This window comes from Urocampus carinirostris, chromosome 1 (genome assembly GCF_059441175.1).
Source record: "Urocampus carinirostris isolate Australia breed hairy pipefish chromosome 1, RoL_Ucar_1.0, whole genome shotgun sequence".
Classification (NCBI taxonomy): Eukaryota; Metazoa; Chordata; class Actinopteri; order Syngnathiformes; family Syngnathidae; genus Urocampus; species Urocampus carinirostris.
In genome coordinates this window covers 32,050,954-32,073,873 of record NC_142349.1, presented here as the reverse complement: position 1 = coordinate 32,073,873, position 22,920 = coordinate 32,050,954, and the positions used below count along the sequence as shown (strand labels likewise).

Here is a 22,920-nt window from a genome sequence, read left to right as displayed (position 1 = left end):
AATGTGGGAGGATCATGGAAGCACCCACGTGAGCCTTGTGCTATTTAAACTAAATTCTAATTTCTTGACCGATGAGTATTTGAAGTATTTAAGTACTGTATTTGAAAACAAAAGACATGTTTCCATGGTTGTTTATTTACTTTAACCTATTATTCTAATCAAAAATCATTTTAATGATTGAAGTATTATTTTACAACTAGGAGTCCTAAAGAGGGCAGCACGGCGGCGCAGTGGTTAGCGCTTGTGCGGCACAGTTCATGTCATGGGAACCTGTCGTGGGTTCAAATCCAGCTCCAGACTTCCTGTGCGGAGTTTGTATGTTCTCCCCGTGCTTGCGTGGGTTTCCTCCGGGCACTCCGGTTTCCTCCCACGTTCCAAAAACATGCATTTCAGGTGAATTGGCCGGTCCAAATTGTCCATAGGTGTGAATGAGCGAATGAGTTGTCTGTCCCTGTGTGCCCTGCGATTGGCTGGCAACCAGTTCAGGGTGTCCCCTGCCCACTGCCCGGAGATGGCTGGGATGGGCTCCAGCCCCCCGCGACCCTAATGAGGATAAGCGGTACGGCTAATGAGATGAGATGGGTCCTAAAGAATACATAATATTTCTTTAAATACTTTTAGGTAGAGACATTTGCATCTATTTTACGTGAGCCTCACCCAGAGGGGGATCACATGGCGTAACTGTCCGCCATCTTCCTGCTACAGGTACCCATAACCCTTATGAGGGCTGGGAGAAAAAAAACTGTGTGGTTTGATCACATTCTGTAGTTTGTATTCTTCCTTGTGCCTTTAAGAATTCGTTTTTGGTTGCACAACAAGATACAGTGACATCTAGTGGTCAAATATTACACACTGTCCCTTTCAAATAAATTCCAGTGATTGCCAATATTTGATCGAACAAAGAAAGCAATGTTTCATTCATTCAGTGCCCATCCCGCTTGTCTCAAATTGGAGTGCTGTGTGCTAGCTCCTTTTCACCAGTTTCCCTGTGATTGAACGCCTATACAAATAAAGTTCTGTAAATAAATGGGCACCTAATGACCCACCAAATCAAATTTTTAACCTAATTATTTTACCAGAAAAGTAAATTTTTGCCTTTTATCACTCTTGAGTAAATTGTAGATAAACACTGGCAAGTTTTGTGAAAATGCTTGTTTTGAGAGAAGAAACTGAGAGAGGTATTTGTGAAAGGATCTGTTTCGACCAGAATTTTGGTCCTATTGAGACAATTTTTTTTCTTTTCTTTTATTCACATCCATGGCATCTTCAAATGTCCAAGCAATTTAATTTCTGCCTCAACAACACGCCCAAAAATGTACTTTGATGGCAAAAGAAAAGTTAGTTCAAAAAGAAAACTGCACTCATGGATTGAGATTTTTTTTGTCCACTCTTCTGGGACAGATCTGATTAGGTGATGTAATAAAATATGCAAACAAACCACTGGATACATCACTTGTAAATGACTACAATAACATTGCTGTTGTTGATAGTTTTGCTGTTGCATTATATAAATTAGTCATGAGCCTTCAACTAATATTTTGGGCATTGTCTCAGCTCTTTCTGGACTTGCTTCAGAGTAAACGATCATCCAAACTCTTGTGTCTTTATGACGTCAAATGAGGATGTTGCGATCGACTCAATTACATCGTATAGACAATTACTGTGGAATTTGTCAGGTTTTATCTTGCTCACATTAGGTTTTGATTCAAAATTGTTGGTTGATGTCTTAGAATAGGTTTTCTCAAATGATGGGCCGGGAAAAGTGGGTCATGGACCTTTGCCCTGGCAAAATAATACTAAGAGGGAAAAAATATAGGTTCAATTCCGCTTAGATTGCGATAATGCCCTGCATGATCTCTTCGTCCTGTTCAGTCAATCTGTGCTGCCCCAATTGTGTTCGAGAGGGACCGCATCACATTTTATTATGATTTTGTTTGTTTTATTTCCCATAATTCTGGATCCCATGAGAGTTAGTTATAAGAGGAAGGAAAAGTGAAAAACTGTGACAACAACAATCAAGTCAAAGAAGGAAATGATTCCAAAATACGAAAATATTGTATGACCATGTGGCATTGAAGCACTTCTAGAAGGTAAAGTAAATGGTTTATAAGTCTTCTAGTTTTAGCTTTTTATACCAGTATATTAAAAAAATCAGTATTATCTACACAACTAAGTAATTATTAAGGTCATTATTTAGGTACACAATTTTTTCAAATTTTTGGTTGGAACTTCTTTTTGTATACAGTGGGACCTTGCTACTTCGCGCTTCGACGTTTGCGGCTTCAGAGCTTCGCGCCCTGTAATAGTAAAACATTTTTTTTTTAAAGAGGCGTCGCTACTTCGCAGAGTTTCACTTTTAGTGGGTGGTTTTGGTCCCCATTAACCGGGTTTAAAAAATAATAATAAAAAAAAAATAATAATATATTTTTTTTAACTTGCGCCGCACCGCGGGTGCCGTTCGGTCACTCCCGTGAGCGAGCCCCTAACCAGCAGCGCGGGTACTTTCGGGCGCGATACGCACGACACCGCGACGAGCTGAGCGGGTCGGGCGCTGAGGCCGGCGCCCGGTGTCTCCTACTCGGGCCGCGAGGGCCTTCGCCTCGGCCGGGCAGCACGGCGCCGCAGGGGTTAGCGCGTGGGCGGCACAGTTCTGAGGTCGTGGGAACCTCCTGCGTGGGTTCAAATTTTTTTTTTTTTTTTTTTTTTTAAGGGGCGTCGCTACTTCGCAGATTTTCACTTTTTGCGGGTGGTTTTGGTTAACCGGGTCTAAAAGATAATAATTTTTTTTTAAAAAGTGCACCGCTACTTCGCGAATTTTCACATATCGCGGGTGGTTTTGGTCCCCATTAACCGCGATAACCGAGGTCCCACTGTACATCTATTTAAAAGCAAATTTAAGGAGTCGCTTCTACTGTACGTGATGTAGGCTAATATGTGAGTATGTACATTACTAGAAGTCCTTTAATTTTGCTGGTCTTTTTTTTTTAAATGCTGAGTATCTTCTATATCTGCTTTAAACTGCACAATCCTTTCATTCAATTCTTTGAAGAAGTGGAATGTGTTTTCTTGTTCTGGGTTGCTACTTGTCGTTAGGGTGGGTCCTTAAGTCACATCACTGTCTTAGATCATTTGCTTTAAGCTAGACCAGGTTCCGATGTTCTGTAGTGAGAGCTGCAATGGTGCGACTGTGACACCTGAAGGTGGCCATAGGTGGTTTATAAGGCACAACAATGCTATTCCAAATAAGATTACTTAACTGCGGATGTTTATGTAGTGTCCTGCTCAGCTCAAACGTAGAATATGATGCGTGTCTCGGTGATTCGGGAAGACATTGGACGAGGTGGCTTGGTTTGACCATCTTGGCCATCAACACTAAGGCAATCATTCACGCAATGTCATCCTCTGCTTAACTGATAAAAGCAGACCTGCAAATAATGTAATAAGGCTAGCAGTGACCATGCCAAAGCTAATGATATGGGGCAAGCCCTGGGTCACATCCTTAATCCAGCAGAGCGTGGTCTGTGTGGTCTTCCATGCGTCATTACAAAATCCCACTGATGCCATGTCTCAGTATTAAGACCATTCCTCTGCAAAACCTTATGGCACTTTTAGCCTGTTTTCAGTCTCCTAGGCCATCGTCTGAAAAGTTGCGAGATACTTCCAACAGCTAGTCAGTGGACATGCATTGGATAACAGGATGTTCCTTGTTATAAGCTCTTTATCCAGTTATTAATGTGTGCAAGGAACTGTTAAAAGGACAAAAACAAACAACACAAAAACACCATCAAAGTTGAGGTGTGCCTTATACATGAGGTTTTACAGTATTATATTACTGTATTTGTGCAATGAGTTATCAGTCGAAAATATTGCTGACCACAATCTTAAAACACGACAATGGGAATTGAACGAGGGTGTTGAATCCTTACCACTGGACCACCGGTAATATAGGTGTCGTATGAGAAAACAAAGTACCGTATTTTCCGCACTATAAGGCGCACCTAAAAGTCTTAATTTTTTTCAAAAGCTGACGATGCGCCTTATAATACAGTGCGCCTTATATATGGATCAATATTAAGTCGCAAAGTCTTGCAACTAATGCAAGCAGCCGCCGACTAGATTTTCCCCCGAACGCGAAGTAGTCCGCGGTGTTTGCTGGGATTTATATACCGGCGTTTCATTGGCTAACCAATGTGTCAATCATCATTTTGAATCGATCACTATTGGCTAAAGTTATTCGGAGGTAAAGGTGACGGATATTTTACTCTCCTGGATTTACTACACTCACGGATTTAAGAGGACCATGGTTGTACATTATTATTGAACACAACGACTTCGGTGAGCTACTCCGGCTATATATTTTCCCAGTATCTTGTTTCAGAGTGATATCGATGTTTCTGTGATAGGTCTTTTTTTAAATTAAACTCAATTCCAAGTGTTTATTGTCATATGCACAGTAAAGTTGTGAGCTAAAAAGAAAATAGAAACTAAGGAATGGTTGGCATTTCTTGAATCCCAAGACTTTAACCTTCCGAATGATATATTGGCTAAAGTTATTTGGAGGTGAACCACCGTTCCTTTTTTCATTTACAGGCTGGCATAGGCTTAAACTGTAAAACAAAGCCTGCAATTGGCCGAAAAAGATGTGTCAATCATCAGTTGAATCGATCACTATTGGCTAAAGTTATTCGGAGGTCAAGGGGCGGATCCTTTTTATCATTTACAGGCTGGCATAGGCTGAAGCGGCAAAACAAAGCCTGCAATTGGCCGAAAAAGATGAATGCGTATAGCACTTGGTTGACGGCATACAGAAAGCATTTTTTAACTATTCTGTATTTGTAAATATTTTATTCTCCTGGATTTACTAAACCCACGGATATAAACGGACCTCGGCTGCACATTATTATTGAACACAACGACTTTGGTGAGCTACTCTGGCTATATATTTTCCCTGTATCTTGTTTCAGACTGAACTCGATGTTTCTGTGATAAGCGGTGCAGATAATGGATGGAATGGAGTGTCTATTTTTAAATTAAACTCAATTCCAAGTGTTTATTGATATACACAGTAAAGTTGCGAGCAAAAAAGAAAATAGAAACTAAGGAATGGTTGGCATTTCTTGAATCCCAAGACTTTAACCTTCCGAATGATGGAACGATGCATTTGAGTGACATCGTACGGACACCGCATCCGCACGTGTTCTCGACACGTATTTGCGTCTTTGCAAGCTTTGGGAATGTTAAGGGGGTAATAAGTTTGACTGAACTATCTGACTGTTTTGTCGACGTTCCCATTGTAGCGCCTTATAATCCGGTGCGTTTTATGTATGTCAAATATAGGACCAAAAACTATTTTTTCGGGGTGCGCCCTATAACCTGGTGCGCCTTATAGTGCGGAAAATACGGTAGTTCTGAAATATATAAATAAATGCAAAAAAATCAAGATGAGACAAACAACTCTAGATGTATGATTTATCAGATTATGAAGGACATTAATTAAAAACACTAAATGTTATGTTGGTATTTGAGAGGAATGGGTGCCACCAGGCTGTATTTGCCCAAGACATACCACAGGAAATGGTTCCCCTGCGACCCTAGTGGTTAAGGGAACCAACCAACCGACCATTGTGTTCGTAGTTTGAGTTAATTTCGATTCCTAGTTCCTCTTTACTTTTACCGCCAACTAATGATTTAAATCTTTTTTGTGTTACTTGGAATGCTTAGAATAGAAAATATGATAGTATTGTCATTGTAATGTGTGAAATGCACAAGAAATGTAACATTTGTCTATGGTACAGTGATTGAAAATAGTGTGATGACGAGATCAAATCGTATGCCTTTTCATATATCTAGGGATCAGAATTTTCCGCGGATCCGCGGATTTCCACTGTTTTTGAACCCCAAAGGTCATTCCCGTAAATCGTCTAAATTCGATGAGAAAATATTTTGGGGGGGTGAGGTATGATACGTGACTGTTTCATCACCCCAAGTTAGCAGTTAGAGATTGCGAGAAAAATCGGCAAAAAGAAGCGCAGCGCATTAGATCTATAACACACAACAAATAGATCGACTCCTACCATTGGTCGATAGGTTCGCTGATAACCAATCAGCGGAGCTTTTGTTCAGAGCATTGGCGTTCTCAAACATGGCGCTCCTTCCGGTCTTTTCAAACGGTGAAATGAGTGTTTGAAAAAGTAAATATGAAAATACTAAGAAAAGAAGACGAGGCTTTTGTCTCCGAGATTGATAAAGGAATCAAGAATAAATTGAAGTGGTCATGGCTGGAGAAGACTGTCACAGACTGACATGTATTTTCTTTAAGCATGTTCAGTTTGTGCATTCTATTTTCAAATTAATGATGAATGGTTATTAATGTATATATTTTCATATATATTGTTGATTAGTAGCTAAATACAAGGTCCATCTTCATCATCAAAACACAACAACAATGGTGATGGTTGTAACATTGTAATCCCCCAATTGTTTTAAACATCTTAAAACTGAAAAAAATACATGGTTTCTGTTTTGTTGGATTTAATTCATTCTAGTGCAATTTTCACATAGCAAATAAGATAAATGCCGTTGGCTTCGGGTGGGTTTGCCCCCCTGAGCCCCCCACCGGGCTCCGCCTTGGACCTGGCCGGGGCCTGCGGCCCCTGGACCCTGGCTATTTCAGCTGAAAATGAAAATCTCCATTCTGATCCCTGTATATCATGGAACCTCGGTTCTCCTCCATAATCCGTTCCAGAACCCTTTTCGAAAACCGATTTGTTCGATCACCGAAAATCGTTTTTCCCATTAAAAGTAATGCAAAATCTTTTTAATCCGTTCCAACACCCTGAATGTTTACCACGGACGTAAACATGAAGCTAACCCAGGCTAATCGTACGTTCGTGTTAGCGTAATCTTCCGTACGAAAAATAACGCTAACATGAACGTGAAAAAATAAAAAAACAGGTCGTTTACACGTCATTTAGCACCCGGGTCCCCACAAAAAGTGGCTAGCACTTCATTGGAAAGCTAGCTCCGTTCCAACACCCTGAATGTTTTACGTAAACAAAGCTAACCCAGGCTAATCGTACGTTCGCGTTAGCGTAATCTTCCGTACGAAAGATTACGCTAACATGAACGTGTAAAAATAAAGGATTATGAATAGGATTTCTTACCTTTGTGGTGGACGGTGGGGAGAGAAAAATCATCAAAAGTTTTTCAACCTCTTCCAAAACTTGCGGCAGTTGCTTGCTTATAGCGCTAACTTTCTTAGCCGCATCACTCGATTTCACAGCCTCCTTATTCTTTACTATCGTACTGATAGTAGATTTAGCCATGCTGTATTCACTAGCAAGATCGGAAATTTGTACACCTCTTTCATATTTAGCTATTTTGTCTTTCTTAAAGGCAATAGTTTTACGAACAACTTGTCTTTTTTCACCTGTCCTACTGGCACCGACCTTCTTCGGAGGCATAATTAGGGGCTAAAACACCCGTACGCCGCTCAGCATCGCACCCTAGCGTACCGGCGTTCGAACTCCGATTTTTTAACCGAACAGCGAAGCAAGAATTTCTCGAAATTTTTGGTCGAACACCGATTTGTCCGAACTGAGAGGCGTTCCAAAACCGAGGTTCCACTGTATACCACTGGTCATCCAGTGGTAACCGTAACAACCGAGTTAATGAGAGTGCACGCTTAGCATGGGGATAGATGCTGACTGATAGCTACATGTTGCACAAATACACACAACAGCGTTAACAATCATCCATATAAAGAGAAATATACGGTAAATGTTATTTTGATTAACTTTGTGTCATTTATATATATATATATATATATATATATATATATATATATAATTTTATCTTATTTTTAATGATACTACGACATGAAAAATTTGCAGGACCAAATTAACCCTGGCGGTTCCCCGAAATCTTTCTATGGTACAGGAATCTTTGATATCGTTTTTTTAGATTATGGAGGAGAAGGATGAAGAAAAACCTGTAGAAAATGTAAAATATATACAGTGGAACCTCAGTTCTCAACCATAATCCGTTCCAGAACCCTGTTCAAAAAACAATTTGGTCCATCACCGAAAATCGTTTTTGCCATTAAAAGTAATGTAAAATCATTTTAATCCGTTCCAAATCCTTGAAGGCTTACCATGAAACATTAAGCTAACCCAGGCTAATCGTACGTTCGCGTTAGCGTAATCTTTCATACGAAAGATTACGCTAACATGAACTTGTAAAAATAAAAAAATCAGGTCGTTTACACGTCATTTAGCACCGGGGTCTCCACAACAAGTCGTGAGCGGTTAAAGGATAAAGAAAAGATTTATGAATAGGATTTCTTACCTTTGTGGTGGTCTGCAGAAGCCATGCTCTATTCCCTCGAAAGAAGGGAAACTCGCACATCTTCTTCATATTTTGCTATTATTTCTTTCTTAAATGCAATAGTTGTATGCACTACTCTTCTTTTTTTCACCTGTAGCAACTTTGCTGCTTGCACCGACCTTCTTCCGATGCATAATTAGGGGTTAAAACACTCCCTTCACCGATATTAAAAACGAAAGCAAAAAGAAGTGCCCGGTCACGTGACAACAGTTCTTCACGAGGGATGGGGGCAATCTACACCTGTACGCCGCTCAGCATCGCCCCTAGCGTACCGGCGTTCGAACTCCGATTTTTTGAACGAAAAGCGAAGCAAGAATTTCTCGAAATTTTTGGTCGAGAACCGATTTGTTCGAACTGAGAGGCGTTCGAAAACCGAGGTTCCACTGTATTGTGATTCAAAAAATGTGATCATTTCTATATTGACTAACACCTAATTGTTATAATAATGTAAGATATTATAATTTTTCTATACAATGAGAGAAGAAGCGTCCAAAGTCATTTTGGGGACGGGTCTCTTGTAAGCTTTCGGTATCAACCCATCGTTCCATTTTTTTTCCCAGGTGATATGTTAATTTTGTGATGTGACGTTGTTGCCACATGGTTAAAAAAAGACTAAATGTGAAATCACAATACAATGCACTATAAACCAAAACAAAGTTAAGGCATTGTTTTTACACTAAAATATTCCATTCTTGGATTTATTTTTAAATTTGTGACTCTTGTTTTTTCCCTTGTCTTGCTCTTTTGTTTTACCTGTTCAGCTGGTTCACATCGATTCCACAATAAGCAAGTGGATTGACCTGAATCGCCATGCCTCCCCGGCCATCTTCAGGAGAACTATGGGGGATGCACTTGATGCCCCCCAGCATCAAGGTGGACTGCCTACTGCCCAATGGCATGATCCTTACTTTGGAGTGTCTCCGTGAGGCCACGCTGATTACAGTGAAGCACGAGCTTTTTAAAGAAGCTCGAAAATATCCTCTTTACCATCTACTGCAAGAGGAGAGCTCCTACATCTTTGTCAGTGTCACACAAGAGGCGGAACGAGAGGAGTTTTATGATGAAACCAGGAGATTATGTGACCTCAGGCTCTTCCAGGCCTTTCTTAAAGTCATCGAGCCTGTTGGCAACAGAGAAGAAAAGATTCTCAATCGAGAAATTGGTAATATTTTTGAATTAATAAAGAATGTCAATTACTTTACAGAGTTTACATTTTTGCTCCTTGTGGTACCTTTAGCTTTATCAGCCATCATTCCGGTGACAAGAAAGTCACCTGTAAAGCTTATTAGTGCTTATTATTTTGTGACAACTAGGTTAACTGGTCATGTCTTATAAGAAAATAAAAATCAAAAGTGAGGTAAATGATCAAAGCCTAAGCCCTGCCAACTGAGTGAGTGAGCGAGACAAAAAGAGAGAAGCTTTGCTTTTGCGGCACGACAAAGGCGTGGGACGCAGTCTTCTCAGCGAGATGGAGAGTAAGGCAGAGCAGGTGTCCCCCCCCCATCCCCACTACCCCCGCAGTCGAGCCCGGCAAGCAGACACACAGCAAGTGATTTCGGGAGCGCAGTGCGGGAAGTGTTGTTGTTGTTTTTAATTTGTGTTTTAGTCTTTTTTTTTTTAAATGTATTTTTTTTTTTTTTTTATGCATCATTTATTTATTTTTGAATTAATGGCCAGTGGCTTAACTATTTGGTGCCCAAAATGTTCCTCAATGGTGCGGGAAGCTTATCTTTTTTTTTTTTTTTCCTTTTTTTTTTCTCAATTGAATATTTTTTTCTCCCACAAAGAAGTGAACCAGCGATAACTGAAGCATGAAGTAGCGAGGGGTCTCTGTTCACGGTAAAAGCTGAAAGGACCTTTTTTTTCAAGTCAAGTCATTTTTATTTGTATAGCCCTAAATCACGAAGAGTCTCAAAGGGCTTCACAGATTATTACACTATATTACACAGACTATTTTTCAGCCGACGAGAAGAGTAGGTTATTCATATGCTATGGAGTAGAAGTGAGTTTTAAGCTTAGATTCAAACATTTCCACTGAGGTTGCAGATCGGATCTCAGAGGGAAGAGCATTCCACAGCACCGGTGCCCGGATGGAGAACGCTCTCGAACCAGCAGAACACTTCTTTGCTCTTGTGATCACCAGAAGAGCGGCACTCTCAGATCGTAGGCTTAGATTGACTCACTCATGAATGAGTTCAATACTACCCTGACTAGTGTCCTGGATTCAATAGCGCCCATAAAGCTAAAATCACGTCCTAAAAGACGCACGCCTTGGTTTACTGATGAAACTAGAACCCTTAAACAAGAATGCAGGAAATTGGAAAGAAAATGGCGCTCTACCAAGCTTTAGGTTTTCCATCAAACCTGGTGTGACAGCTTGTTAAAGTATAAAGCGGCCCTTGCCTCTGCAAAATCGGCCTACCTTTCGAAGGTGATTGCGTCTCAAAAGAACAACCCCAAAGTCCTTTTTGACACTGTAGCATCGCTTACAAGGCAACAGACTATCGCAGATAGTTCGACGCACTCTGCTCATGACTTAATGGTCTTCTTTACTAAGAAGATTCAATCCATACAGGAAGAAATTGCTAAAGACATTATTAATACCACACATATCAAAGGGCTGAAATCTACAGATGCACGACAGGGTGGTTGTCCAGGGAAATTGTCCAGTTTTAGTGAACTGTCACTTGATGATCTCAAACAGGTGGTGAATGCGGCCAAACCGACAACTTGCCAGTTCGACCCGCTCCCAGGTTCACTTATTAAAAGTCTTTTTGGCGTCCTTGGACCTTCAGTTCTAAATATTATAAACATATCACTCTCCTCAGGTGTAGTTCCAGCAGCTTTTAAGTCTGCCGTTATTAAACCCACACTGAAACGACCCAACCTTGATCCATATATGACTATATGTGTTCTTGTAGGTTTTGCTATCGGGATGCCCATCTGTGAGTTTGATTTGGTTAAAGACCCGGAAGTGCAAGACTTCAGAAGGAACATTTTGAACGTTTGCAAAGAGGCAGTGGACCTTCGAGATTGTAATGGACCACACAGTAGAGCTTTGTATGTTTATCCCCCCAATGTGGAATCATCTGCAGAACTTCCCAGGCACATCTATAACAAACTAGATAAAGGTGAGACAATATTGAATCTTGTCTTGATAGACATTTGCTAAAAATGTACAACTAAACATTTTCGTTATTTTTTTTATCTTCAGGTCAAATCATTGTGGTCATTTGGGTTATTGTGTCACCCAGCAATGACAAGCAGAAGTACACTTTAAAGATCAACCACGATTGTGTTCCAGAACAGGTTATAGCTGAGGCCATTCGCAAAAAGACTCGCAGTATGCTGCTCTCACAGGAGCAGTTAAAAATGTGTGTGCAGGAGTATCAAGGGAAGTACATTCTCAAAGTCTGTGGTTGTGATGAGTACCTACTGGAGAAATACCCTCTGAGTCAGTACAAGGTAATCTCATTTTATGGGGACGCTAACTATATCTCATGCTGATCCGTTTAGTGTGAAGAGCATCATATCCAACTGACATCAAACTTAATGTAAAGAGAAAAGAGAATGGGCTTTTAGATCATTAAAATCTTATTTAGGATAATTTTTTTTGTCTGTCCTTAGTATGTGCGCAGTTGCATCATGTTGGGTCGAATGCCCAATTTAATGCTGATGGCCAAAGACAGTCTCTATTCCCAACTGCCGTTGGACAATTTCACCATGCCATCATATGCGAGACGAATATCCACAGCAACACCGTACATGAATGGGGAAACATCCACAAAGTCTCTCTGGACTATCAATGGAGCGCTAAGGATTAGGGTGCTGTGCGCCACTTACGTCAATGTCAACATCAGAGACATAGACAAGGTGTGTTGGTTTGTTTACATTTTTTATGAAAATTTTAGATGCAAACATCACTACTACAACATGTTGTCTGGAGTAGTGTTGGGTGTGAATCTTGGATGCATCTCTATTCGATTTTAAAACTTTTTGAGGCAGGCACTTTCACACACTTTCCTCAGAGTCTACCTTCATGACTCGCAATTTTAAACTATAGTGTGTAATTGTTATAGGAAACAGACTTTAATTGATTTCCATTAGTTTATTGAAATTGTGGAAGGGCATGCACACTAGTTACGAAATAAGTTGTGGGAATCTTCGGGTACCTCATGATTCGATTTCGGTAAGGCAAAGAATTCATCATGAAATGATTATTTGAACATTACAAAAGTATTTTTCTCTCTCTAAGATTTAAGCACTCGTATTTTTCTAAACTAGATTTTCACAAACCAAAACATGAGTTTATGCAGACTAAAAACTCACTAGATACCACACCAATGATTGCTTCCATACCAGAAGCTTTGAAAGGGTTTGATGCATTTTATTTATATTTTTATGAAAAATTGTCCCTAAGTTTATGAATTTTACCATTAGATGTCGTGTTTGTCATGAGATTAAATCAAAGAGTGTTCAAAGTTATACAAAAAATATTTGGAAGTTGTTTTTTTTTAATCACAGAGAAATCTATTAATTTTCAATCACAGATAACATAAAGAACAGCTAAAGTAATAAATTATCTGGTTAAGAGAGACATCTACACACCAGGTCCAGTTGAGTGCGATTATAGTTGCCTTTAAAAGCGCGTCCACTAACCTTATTTTACCCTTATTTGACATATTTTCAAAATCAAAATTCTGCCCTTTTATAAATCGGTCCACAATCATGATGCATCCTAGAATCAGAAATTTCCCCCACCCTCGATACAAATGCAGATCAATTATTTGTATGCATTCAGATCTACGTCAGGACCGGGATATACCATGGAGGAGAACAGTTGTGTGACAATGTCAACACCCAGCGTGTGCCTTGTTCAAATCCCAGGTATTTTACATATGCATATAAGGTCTGCACAATTAACTGAAATATAATCGATATCCTGATGTGGCGTAGTGAGATTGTGAAATCATTTTCAATCATTTGAATGTTGAGATCCCATTGGGCGTTATCTTTAAATCTACAGTGAACTTTTACCCATGGGCGTAACCAGCCTGTTTTGGAAGGGGTACACCCCCAAATTCAACCCAAGCACTACCAAAAACTCTTTTCATTAATAAAGAATAAGATAAGCTTAAATATGATGAAAAACTCGAGATTAAAACAAAAAAGGAAACAAATATTTTCTTTATTTTTTTGCCCAGCCTTTTTGAGGTTCCTAGTTATCCTTAGCATCAAGATGGCTGAAAGTTAGCTCATATTATGTATAATAAATGGAAATATCTTGAGCCTTGAGTATTTTAAAAATATGCATGTTTATATCATAGTTAAATGAATCCTTTGTTTTCTACTACTAGGAGGGACTAAACATTGCAACTGTCCCTTTAAACTTTCTTATTACGTTGGGGGCGTCAAACGATCACTCGCATGTTAGAGACCCCTGCACTAAACTGTCCACCCACCGGAGTATGACAAAATTCTATGGGAAACACTGCTCACTATGATTAAGTACTCTTACAAAAACAAAATGCACTTTTAAAATCGCATTGCAATACTGGTCTGAAAGGTAGCATAGTATTTTCCCTGAATCGTGCAGCCCTAATACATCGTTACACAACAAATGTTTTTTTTTTTGTAAATGCCACTCTCTTATATTCCAGGTGGAACGAGTGGCTCAACTATGACATGTACATTCCAGACATCCCGCGTGCTGCCCGCCTCTGCCTCTCCATCTGTTCAGTTAAAGGGAGGAAGGGAGCAAAAGAGGTTCGCAGCTGTTCAAATTTCTTACCGTTTGTATATAATTTGCTGCAGAACAAAAAAAACTTTGGATAATTGAAAGAGAAAGGATTGAGCCTAAATTTAGACCACTTTGTCTTGATTTGAAAATGTTTGATTTTTTTTAAATCACCCTGTGTAGTCAATATTTTTTTTCTACCTGGCCTGGTCCCTCCCCCAATTTTTTTAACCCAAGTCACGCAAAGTTTGCCCACTCCTGTCATGCAGTAGATAATCTGTTAATTACTTCCCATAATTGCTTCCAGTTGGTTGATAATGCAGAGAGGGCTTCGATGGGGAGAAGCTAGGGCGCTCCCGAGCTGACTTGGTGGAAGGGCACTTGTTGCCCTTTTTCTTCCAGCCTGCCCTATACTCTGCTGAGGATTCAGACTTTCTTCACCTCGTCTTAAACGCACTTTGCTAGTGTAAGGTTATAATTGAGGGAAAGGGGGATTAATCGGATTGAGCTTTAATTTTGTGTTGTGTTGTTCACCAAGAGAATTGTCAAAAAACTGATGTTTCTCTTGTTATTTTTTCATTCATATTATTTTACTTGTATTTCCATGTAGGAGCACTGTCCTCTGGCATGGGGAAACATAAACCTGTTTGACTATACGCACACACTAGTTGCAGGGAAGATGGCACTCAACCTCTGGCCCGTACCGCATGGCTTGGAAGATCTGCTCAACCCCATTGGAGTCTCGGGTTCTAACCCCAACAAGGTCAGACTATTTATCAATTACCATATTTTATCCATTTTAGAGGCACTCCAGTTATGTATTTTGTAAATATCATCACCAGAAAAAAAGAACGTAACATTTTCAAAGCGTCAAAAAATCTGTAATTTTATTGTACCTTCAATACTATTCCACACTCACCTCAAGACCATATCAAAATTGATAATTTTTTTACCCTAACATAATTAAAAAAGGCCACAGTCACACCAGGCCTCTGCTTTGCAAAAAAGTATTTTTAAATGTCACAAAAGCATGCTTGTGTCCTGCATCATCTTCTCAAGCACCTTTTCAGAGATTGTGAGCCATGAGTTATGCAATACATAATAAAATGATCTGACGAGCGTATTGAGCGGAAAATATAAACAGACAGGTAAATGCAAATTGTGATGTAGCAAATCTCTATTTTTAGTGTGAAATGGAAAGTGTGTATTATTTGACCATTAGATTTTGCTGTATAATGTTGTACAGCCAAATCTGGGTATGAAAAGCACAAGAGAGAATAAAAACTGCAGAGACTCAAAGTGATCAAAATGCACCATTTTACTCTTACTTTTTGGGCCAGCATTTTTGTTGTTTTCGGGTCCCCCATAGCAGAAAGATGGTGGACAATTATTTCTACTCTCTTTAAGTAAGCCTCATTCAGATAAAATAAACGCAAATTTTTCAACCCATGAACATTTTTAAAAAAATGCATGTTTACATTTTGATAATTAATGTTTTTTTGCTTATTTAAATGATTTTTGTTTTTTCTAATGGAGTTTTTTTTTACCATTAGGAGGCACGAATACACACTGTCCATTTATTTAGAGGTGACAATTCCACCCATGACTTATGCAAAGCTATCCAACAGGCTATTTTTGCTGATTTTAAGTGCTGTAGTATATTTTGCATATAATTAACAGCTTAAGTGGGGTATATTGTTATCCGAAACAACTAAGTTTTTGTTGACAGTGGTGATACGATCGCTATTATCCACTTCATAGAGATGAGGTTAAATAAATTGTTGATTTTTAGATTTTTTTTTTGTACTGGCAGTGAATGTTTTTTAATACAATATCCATCTTGCAGGAAACGCCTTGTCTAGAGTTGGAGTTTGACCATTTCAGCTCTCCAGTTAAGTTCCCTGATATGACCATAGTAGAGGATCATGCTAACTGGAATATATCCAGAGAGCTTGGCTTTAACTACTGCCCCACTGGTTTGGTAAGAGCACTTGTCTTACATTTGCAATGTATAGTCACAACAGTGAATTTTCGTCTCTGTTCACACCATCAAAAATTTGTAATCATTTTTTTTCCTAAATATTTTGTCTTTGTGGAGTTGTATGAAAAAAATATTTCATCTCAATATGATGTAAATACCATTAAACCTTCATCCATTGATTTATTGTCCTTGATTGATACTTAGCCCCATCACCAATTATCTCAAGTGGTGTTTTTTTACTTAGATAGCTTAAAAGTGCTATATAAACTTTTAAATACAAGAATGTTTAACTATTCACAATTCAAGTTCTAACCCAGGGATCTGGGAACTTTTTGACTCAAAAAGCCATACAAGCAAAATATTTTGACTTTATTTTGGGAAAGAGCCTCACCATACATTTTGAGTCAAAATTGCTTAACCTGCTCTCCAGACAAAAGCTGATTCTTCAGTACATTTTAATCCTCTGTGTGACATTTGATGGACTTGGTAAAATCTATGAAATCGGAATAATGCCAGACCCTGTGTCTCAATTGTCCACAAATATATCACTTTAAACTTGTCTCCCTCCCGCAATTACCTAAAATCGTTGAGGCTCGTTTTGAGTTTTTACCTTTATTTTTTTCATAAATAATGGATTCCAAACAAGGTTCAAAAGTCACAAAATTTTGCAAACGAGGATCCTGACATATTTCGTTTCGGCGCAGGGCGAGAGATGAGCGGGAGTGCTTGCACTCTTTGCATAGCTGCACCCATCCCTACTGCTCACCCAATCAAATTGCTCTAGGTGCTCTTCCGGCATTTTTGCATATTCACAGTTTGTTATGTGGATTTTCATCATAAACTGTCTCAACAGTGAACACGGATTATTTAAAGAGCTTCCATATAAAGGATTCCTCAGCGATCGCAGCCAAAACGAGTTTTTTGTTGTGACATATTGCCTGTAGGGGCAGCACGGGGGCGCAGTGGTTAGCGCGTGTGCGGCACAGTTCTGAGGTCATGAGATCGAACTTTCTGTGTGGAGTTTGCATGTTCTCCCCGTGCTTGCGTGGGTTTCCTCCGGGCGCTCCGGTTTCCGCCCACATTCCAAAAACACGCATTTCAGGTTAATTGGCCGGTGCGAATTGTCCCTAGGTGTGAATGAGCGAGTGAGTTGTCTGTCTCTGTGTGCCCTGCAACAGGCTGGCAACCAGTTCAGGGTGTCCCCTGCCCAATGCCCGAAGAAAGCTGGGATGGGCTCCAGCACCCCCGCGACCCTACTGAGGATAAGCCGTGCAGATAATAGATGGATGGATGGATCTTGACTGTAAACTATATTTAAAAATTTACCCGATACTGTACAGCAGTTACATTACCCTAGCATACAAAAGTTGTGTCACAACTTTACACTACATACTGGACAGTACCGTCTTATATCCCAGCGATGGTCAGGCTTGGTGTGTATTACAAAAGGCTTCGCTCACTCAAATTTGGAAGGACATGGAGAAAACTTGCATTAAACCAATTTTGTCACCGAGCCATACGGATTCATGAAAAGAGCCATATACGGAACCTCTAAAAAACATGGAAACATATGGATTTAAATGGGTTTTACCAAAATCTGAGTCTCTACTGAATATTGGTTTTAAGGAACACAAAGTGATAAGCTTTGAGGGACTGATTCAGATTATTCTGTCAATGAAACAAGGCACAATGTTTTGGAGCCATTAGTATAATTAAAATGCATCAAAATAAGAATCATTTTACTTCATTGGATCATTTTTAAATCACATTTTCCTTCTTTTTGTCCTCTGTATTGCAATCTCTTGCCTACACTGTTCTACGCTAAATGTGCTGCTGCGGCGCACAAAGCCTCCTCTTTTCAGCCAACAAAAACAACTAACCAATTAACCCAAAAGCGTGTGACAGGACAAAAAAAGCTTTCATTTAATTTGCAGTCTTTTATATTTCTTTAGATTATTATTTTAATGATTTCACACACACGCATATATAATACAATTATATATTTTAATAATACAAGTTTAATACCCTGGCAGTGACCAATTAAACCCTGGTGGCCCTTGCCAGAGACAGAATTTTATGAAATTCTAGCCTACGAAAACTGAGGTTCTTCAGTCTTTTTGTAATGGCACTGTTTATGTGTTCATGGTAATTATTTTGTTGTCTCATGTGCCGCAATAGAGTAACCGAGTGGCCAGAGACAACCACTTCACAGACATTGACAATGAGCAGCTTCGCCAAGTGTGTAACAGGGACCCGTTGTCTGAAATCACTGAGCAGGAAAAAGACTTTTTATGGAGGCACAGGTGATGTGTGCAAATTCCTTTTTGTTAATATACATTTTTTGCGGCAATTGTTTTTTGGATGTGTCTTACTAGTTGTCTAAAACAGCAAATATGCTCTGTTTTTACAGACATTATTGTGTCAACATGCCCGACATCCTTCCCAAGATTCTCCTTGCTGTGAAATGGAACTCCAGAGATGAAGTTGCACAGGTATGCTTTTCCTCATTGGAACCACTGTCATGTTTTATATTTGTGGACATTTGACAAAGAGGTGGCAGTCTAACAGGTTTTTGTGTTTTACAGCTTTAACTCAGCTGATCTTTACATTGATAGAAGATTGTACTTCCAAGTCTCAGCAATTGTGACTTGTTTTTCTGTGTTTTGACCCACTCAGCGTATTTCCTACCTCTATTCACCAGATGTATTGCCTTTTGAAGGATTGGCCTGCGATCAAACCGGAACAAGCCATGGAGTTGCTGGATTGCAATTTTCCAGACCCCATGATCAGAGATTTCGCTGTCAAGTGCCTTGAGAAATATTTAACTGATGACAAATTGTCACAGTACCTCATTCAACTGGTTCAGGTGAGATATTTTGTTGTATTCTGCCTTTACGCCATGTCGTACACACCTTATTTGACATGAAAAAGGGCACACCTGCCAGGTCTGAGAGTTTGATTTAAAATATTTTGTGTATAATTTAACATATTTGATGTATTTTGGTCACAAACCCTTCTGTATTATCTTAGCATAACTAAATCACAATTATGTGGAATCAAGCTCTATGAAGTATTGGATTTAAAACTATTCTTTGACTTTGTTGACAGGTTCTCAAGTATGAGCAGTACCTTGATAATCCACTTGGCCGTTTCCTGCTGAAAAAAGCACTAACTAATCAGAGGATCGGACATTTCTTCTTCTGGCATTTAAAGTGAGTTCACCATTGCATTATAAAATCTACGATCAACGACTTTCTAGTTGTTTCTAGTTTTGAGTTGGTTAATCAGGACAACACAGAGAAAAACAATCACAAAAATAAAAACATAAATATAGCAGCCTTAACTACCGTTTTTTTCTGCACTATAAGGCGCACTGGACTATAAGGCGCTACAGCAGGAACATCAACATAACCGTGGGATAGGTCAGTCAGACTTTATTAACTCCTTACCGTTCGGGTTAGAGCAGTCCGTCGGACTGTTAAGAAGCAAATACGTGACCATGACTGTACAATGTCACCAGTCATTGAAATATGTCATGCCCTATATCATTGGAGAGCTTAAACTCTTGGTATACAAGATATGCTGATCATTTCAAAATATACTCATCACAGAAACATCACGATCGTTCTGAAACTAGATACCCCAAAAATATAAAGCCGGGGTAGCTCACCAAAGATGCCGTCTTGCAGCCATATTACGCAGCCATGTTCCCCTCACATCCGTGAGTGTAATGAATCCAACCGTGTGCAATATTTACGCACTCCAAAACACGCCATAATGCAGACAAATTAAAAAAACAATTGCTGAAAAGCGTCTGCTTCAGAGGATGTTGCTTGTTGCTTATTGTCTGATAAGCCCCTTAAAATTATATTCTCTAGGTCATAGACCAACCTAACTTGTGATTCACATCTTTTTCGGCCAATTGCAGGCTTTGTTTTACCCCATTCTAGCCTCTAGGAGATTCTGAATATAAAAAAGGACCCGCCTCCATTACCTCCGAATAACTCAAGCCAATAGTGACTGAATCAAATGATGATTGACACATTGGTTAGGAAATAAAGCGCCTCTATACATTGCAATTTGTTCCAAATGTTTTTACTCATTGTGTTGGTTCGGTCGTTTTCAAATTGACATACTGCAGCGCTGCTCTCAGAGATGTTGTGATTTGATAAGACCTCTTGTAAATATATGTGCACTTAGTATGCACAAACTATTTAATACGAGCAATTCAAATTTATTAGGTCGCTGGTGTTTGAGTGTTATTGTAGTAATCATGTTGCGTACAATATGGTACGACACAATTTTTCTGCCAATATATATATATATATATTTTTTTTTTAATGTACCGGTATTTTTTCCCTCCGATTAATTTTTCAGTGAAATGTATTAATCGCATCTGAACAATTCCTTTATATCTACATCAGTTCGCCATTTTTTATCCCACTTATACTGTAAACAAACTGTTATACTGCATGATCTTTTTGGGATGCACTGTCACCAAAGCAGCCTAGTGTCAAAAAGGCTGCGGTGTGTGACTGGAGAAGGGAGTGGGGGATGGAAAGTACAGCTGTCTGTACACAAACTGCATAGCAGAACCAAGAAGACAATCTTTGCAGGGAGCATAAGTTGGCTTTGTCCTTGCCTCACAGCTGCTCTGTTAAGTGTGTGTGTGCCTCTGGGACACCATCTGGAATATTTTTAAGCACTTGTAGAAAAACAATACAACCAACACTTACATTAGTTTAACCCCTGATAAAAAATACATCAGAAGTTACTTTGTTTTACATAATGTCACTTGACATTGCAAATTGTCATCAGATAACCTAGTGGGGCTACTTTGTACATTGCCGTTTTTAAAAAAATATATATATTTTTTTAGTTCTTTCTTCCTTCACCCAAACCCCTTTTCCTATATTAGACATATATAATTATATATTTATATTGTAATAGTCATCCTTTTTATTTTATTTTTAATGTTGTAATGTTTTAATATTATACTTTAATGTTTATTTATATTTTATTTTTGATTCTATTGTTTTTTATTTTTTTGAAAATACGGTTAAAAAAAGCCGGTCAGGATAAATAGGAAACTCTTAACAACGTTGTTGCTTAGAGACTGACCCAAGTTTTAAGTGCAATTTTCTTTCGTAATAATAGTGCAATGAAAAATAGTGCATCGAAACAATAGTGCAATGAAAAGTAGTACAATAACATTTAGCTGCAACAAAGTTCACAAATCAGTCAACAACTAATATATGAATACCCATTTTTATACAATAGGACAGAATGTAAGTATAATGATGCTTTTTCTCCCTTTCTCAGATCAGAAATGCACAACAAGACGGTAAGCCAGAGGTTTGGACTCCTTCTGGAGTCGTACTGTCGGGCATGCGGCATGTACCTGAAGCATCTGAGCCGGCAAGTGGAAGCGATGGAGAAACTCATCAATCTCACTGACCTCCTCAAACAGGAGAAAAAGGATGAAGCGCAGAAGGTAATCAGAATGCTGACATCTGCCGGCCATAATCATTTTGTTTAAATGCGTCAAGAAAAGGTCTTCTTTAGCTGGATGAAGTTGGGCCGCAGCTTTTGTGTAACATTTATTGCTCGCATGTTATATTGCTAAATAAATAGGAAAAACATGTTACAAATGCAACAGATCAATTTGCTGTGTATGAAAAGTGCTCTCACCAATGTTAGGATGGCTTTGAGTTTTAAAAATTCAATTTACCGTAAAATCCGGACTAAAAGCAGTGACTTTTCCCCCAAGCTTTCAACCCTGCGGCTTATACTAATTTAAGCATTTTTTTCTAATGGCGTCAGGGGCGCCCGAGCTCTAAAGGTAAGAGTGAGACAGCTGGAGTATATGTGTCAAGTTAGATGCAAGTTTAATGTAACTTTGCGCTTTGTGCATAATTAAAACAAGCAGGAAGAGGCCCTCATCATGGCAAAGGTGGCAATCTAAAGGGGAGGTCTGATTACCATAATTTGAAATATTTTACTAGTCCGTTTATTTGTAAACGCAAATACTGTGGCGAAACGAATGGATTACAAGAAGCAACGTCCAACGAAGCCCAAATGTTTAAGGCTGATTTATCTGATAGCATTTTCGTGTGGTATGTAGTCAACATTTTAAACAGTTGGATTCTATGGATTTTCCTTGATGTAGAGAAGCCATTTTCATGGACATTTAAAGAAGTTGTTGTCGTTGTCATTTATTTAGTTGAAAACAGCCAGGGGACTTACTGGTGAGTTATCTCAGCTTTATAGTTTTTGGATATCTTGTTTCAGACTGATAGTTTTGTTTCCCTGGGGAGTTTATTCATATCCTGAATCTTAAGAGTTTTAGCATTCCAATGATTCCAATTCCAATGATATGTGGCATGACATATTTTAGTGACTGATGACATTGTACGGACATGTATTTGTTCATCAAAAGTTTAGCGGCCCACCAGCGGGCCGTTTGAATGTTAGGGTGTTATGGTATCGTATATCATTAAAACCTGTGTACCGTCTTTCTAAATATCTCGTGTTTCAATGTGAACACATGCAGATTTTAGTCAGGTGTGGCTTATCCTTGTACAAAATGTCCTGGTAGGGCTTACATTCAGGTGCGCCTTAAAGTCTGAATCTCATGGTAATTTCAATGCCAGGCAGAATACAAAAATTAAAAACAGTGTTGCAATGGGTGGACAGGAAGTTTAAGACAACATTATACCCTCGTTTAAATATACTTTCCCTACCACCCACCCTTAGCCTACGGCATTTGTTTCAAACTCATGGCCCACGGGCCATTTGTGGCCCGCCACATCATTTT

At 39.1% G+C, this 22,920-nt stretch overlaps 1 protein-coding gene across 1 annotated transcript in view; it reads left to right on the top strand.

The window, feature by feature from the left end:
• Positions 1-22,920, top strand: part of LOC148374329 (phosphatidylinositol 4,5-bisphosphate 3-kinase catalytic subunit alpha isoform) — a 35,801-nt gene that overhangs the window by 1,620 nt on the left and 11,261 nt on the right. The window contains exons 2-14 of the mRNA XM_088335004.1: positions 9,147-9,547; positions 11,307-11,516; positions 11,600-11,850; positions 12,013-12,258; positions 13,187-13,272; positions 14,046-14,151; positions 14,733-14,885; positions 15,969-16,103; positions 18,282-18,406; positions 18,514-18,595; positions 18,805-18,969; positions 19,212-19,315; positions 21,426-21,597. Of these exons, the coding sequence (XP_088191130.1) occupies positions 9,196-9,547; positions 11,307-11,516; positions 11,600-11,850; positions 12,013-12,258; positions 13,187-13,272; positions 14,046-14,151; positions 14,733-14,885; positions 15,969-16,103; positions 18,282-18,406; positions 18,514-18,595; positions 18,805-18,969; positions 19,212-19,315; positions 21,426-21,597 (2,187 nt within the window). The 5' untranslated portion in view covers positions 9,147-9,195. The remainder of the gene's footprint in view (positions 1-9,146; positions 9,548-11,306; positions 11,517-11,599; positions 11,851-12,012; positions 12,259-13,186; positions 13,273-14,045; positions 14,152-14,732; positions 14,886-15,968; positions 16,104-18,281; positions 18,407-18,513; positions 18,596-18,804; positions 18,970-19,211; positions 19,316-21,425; positions 21,598-22,920) is intronic.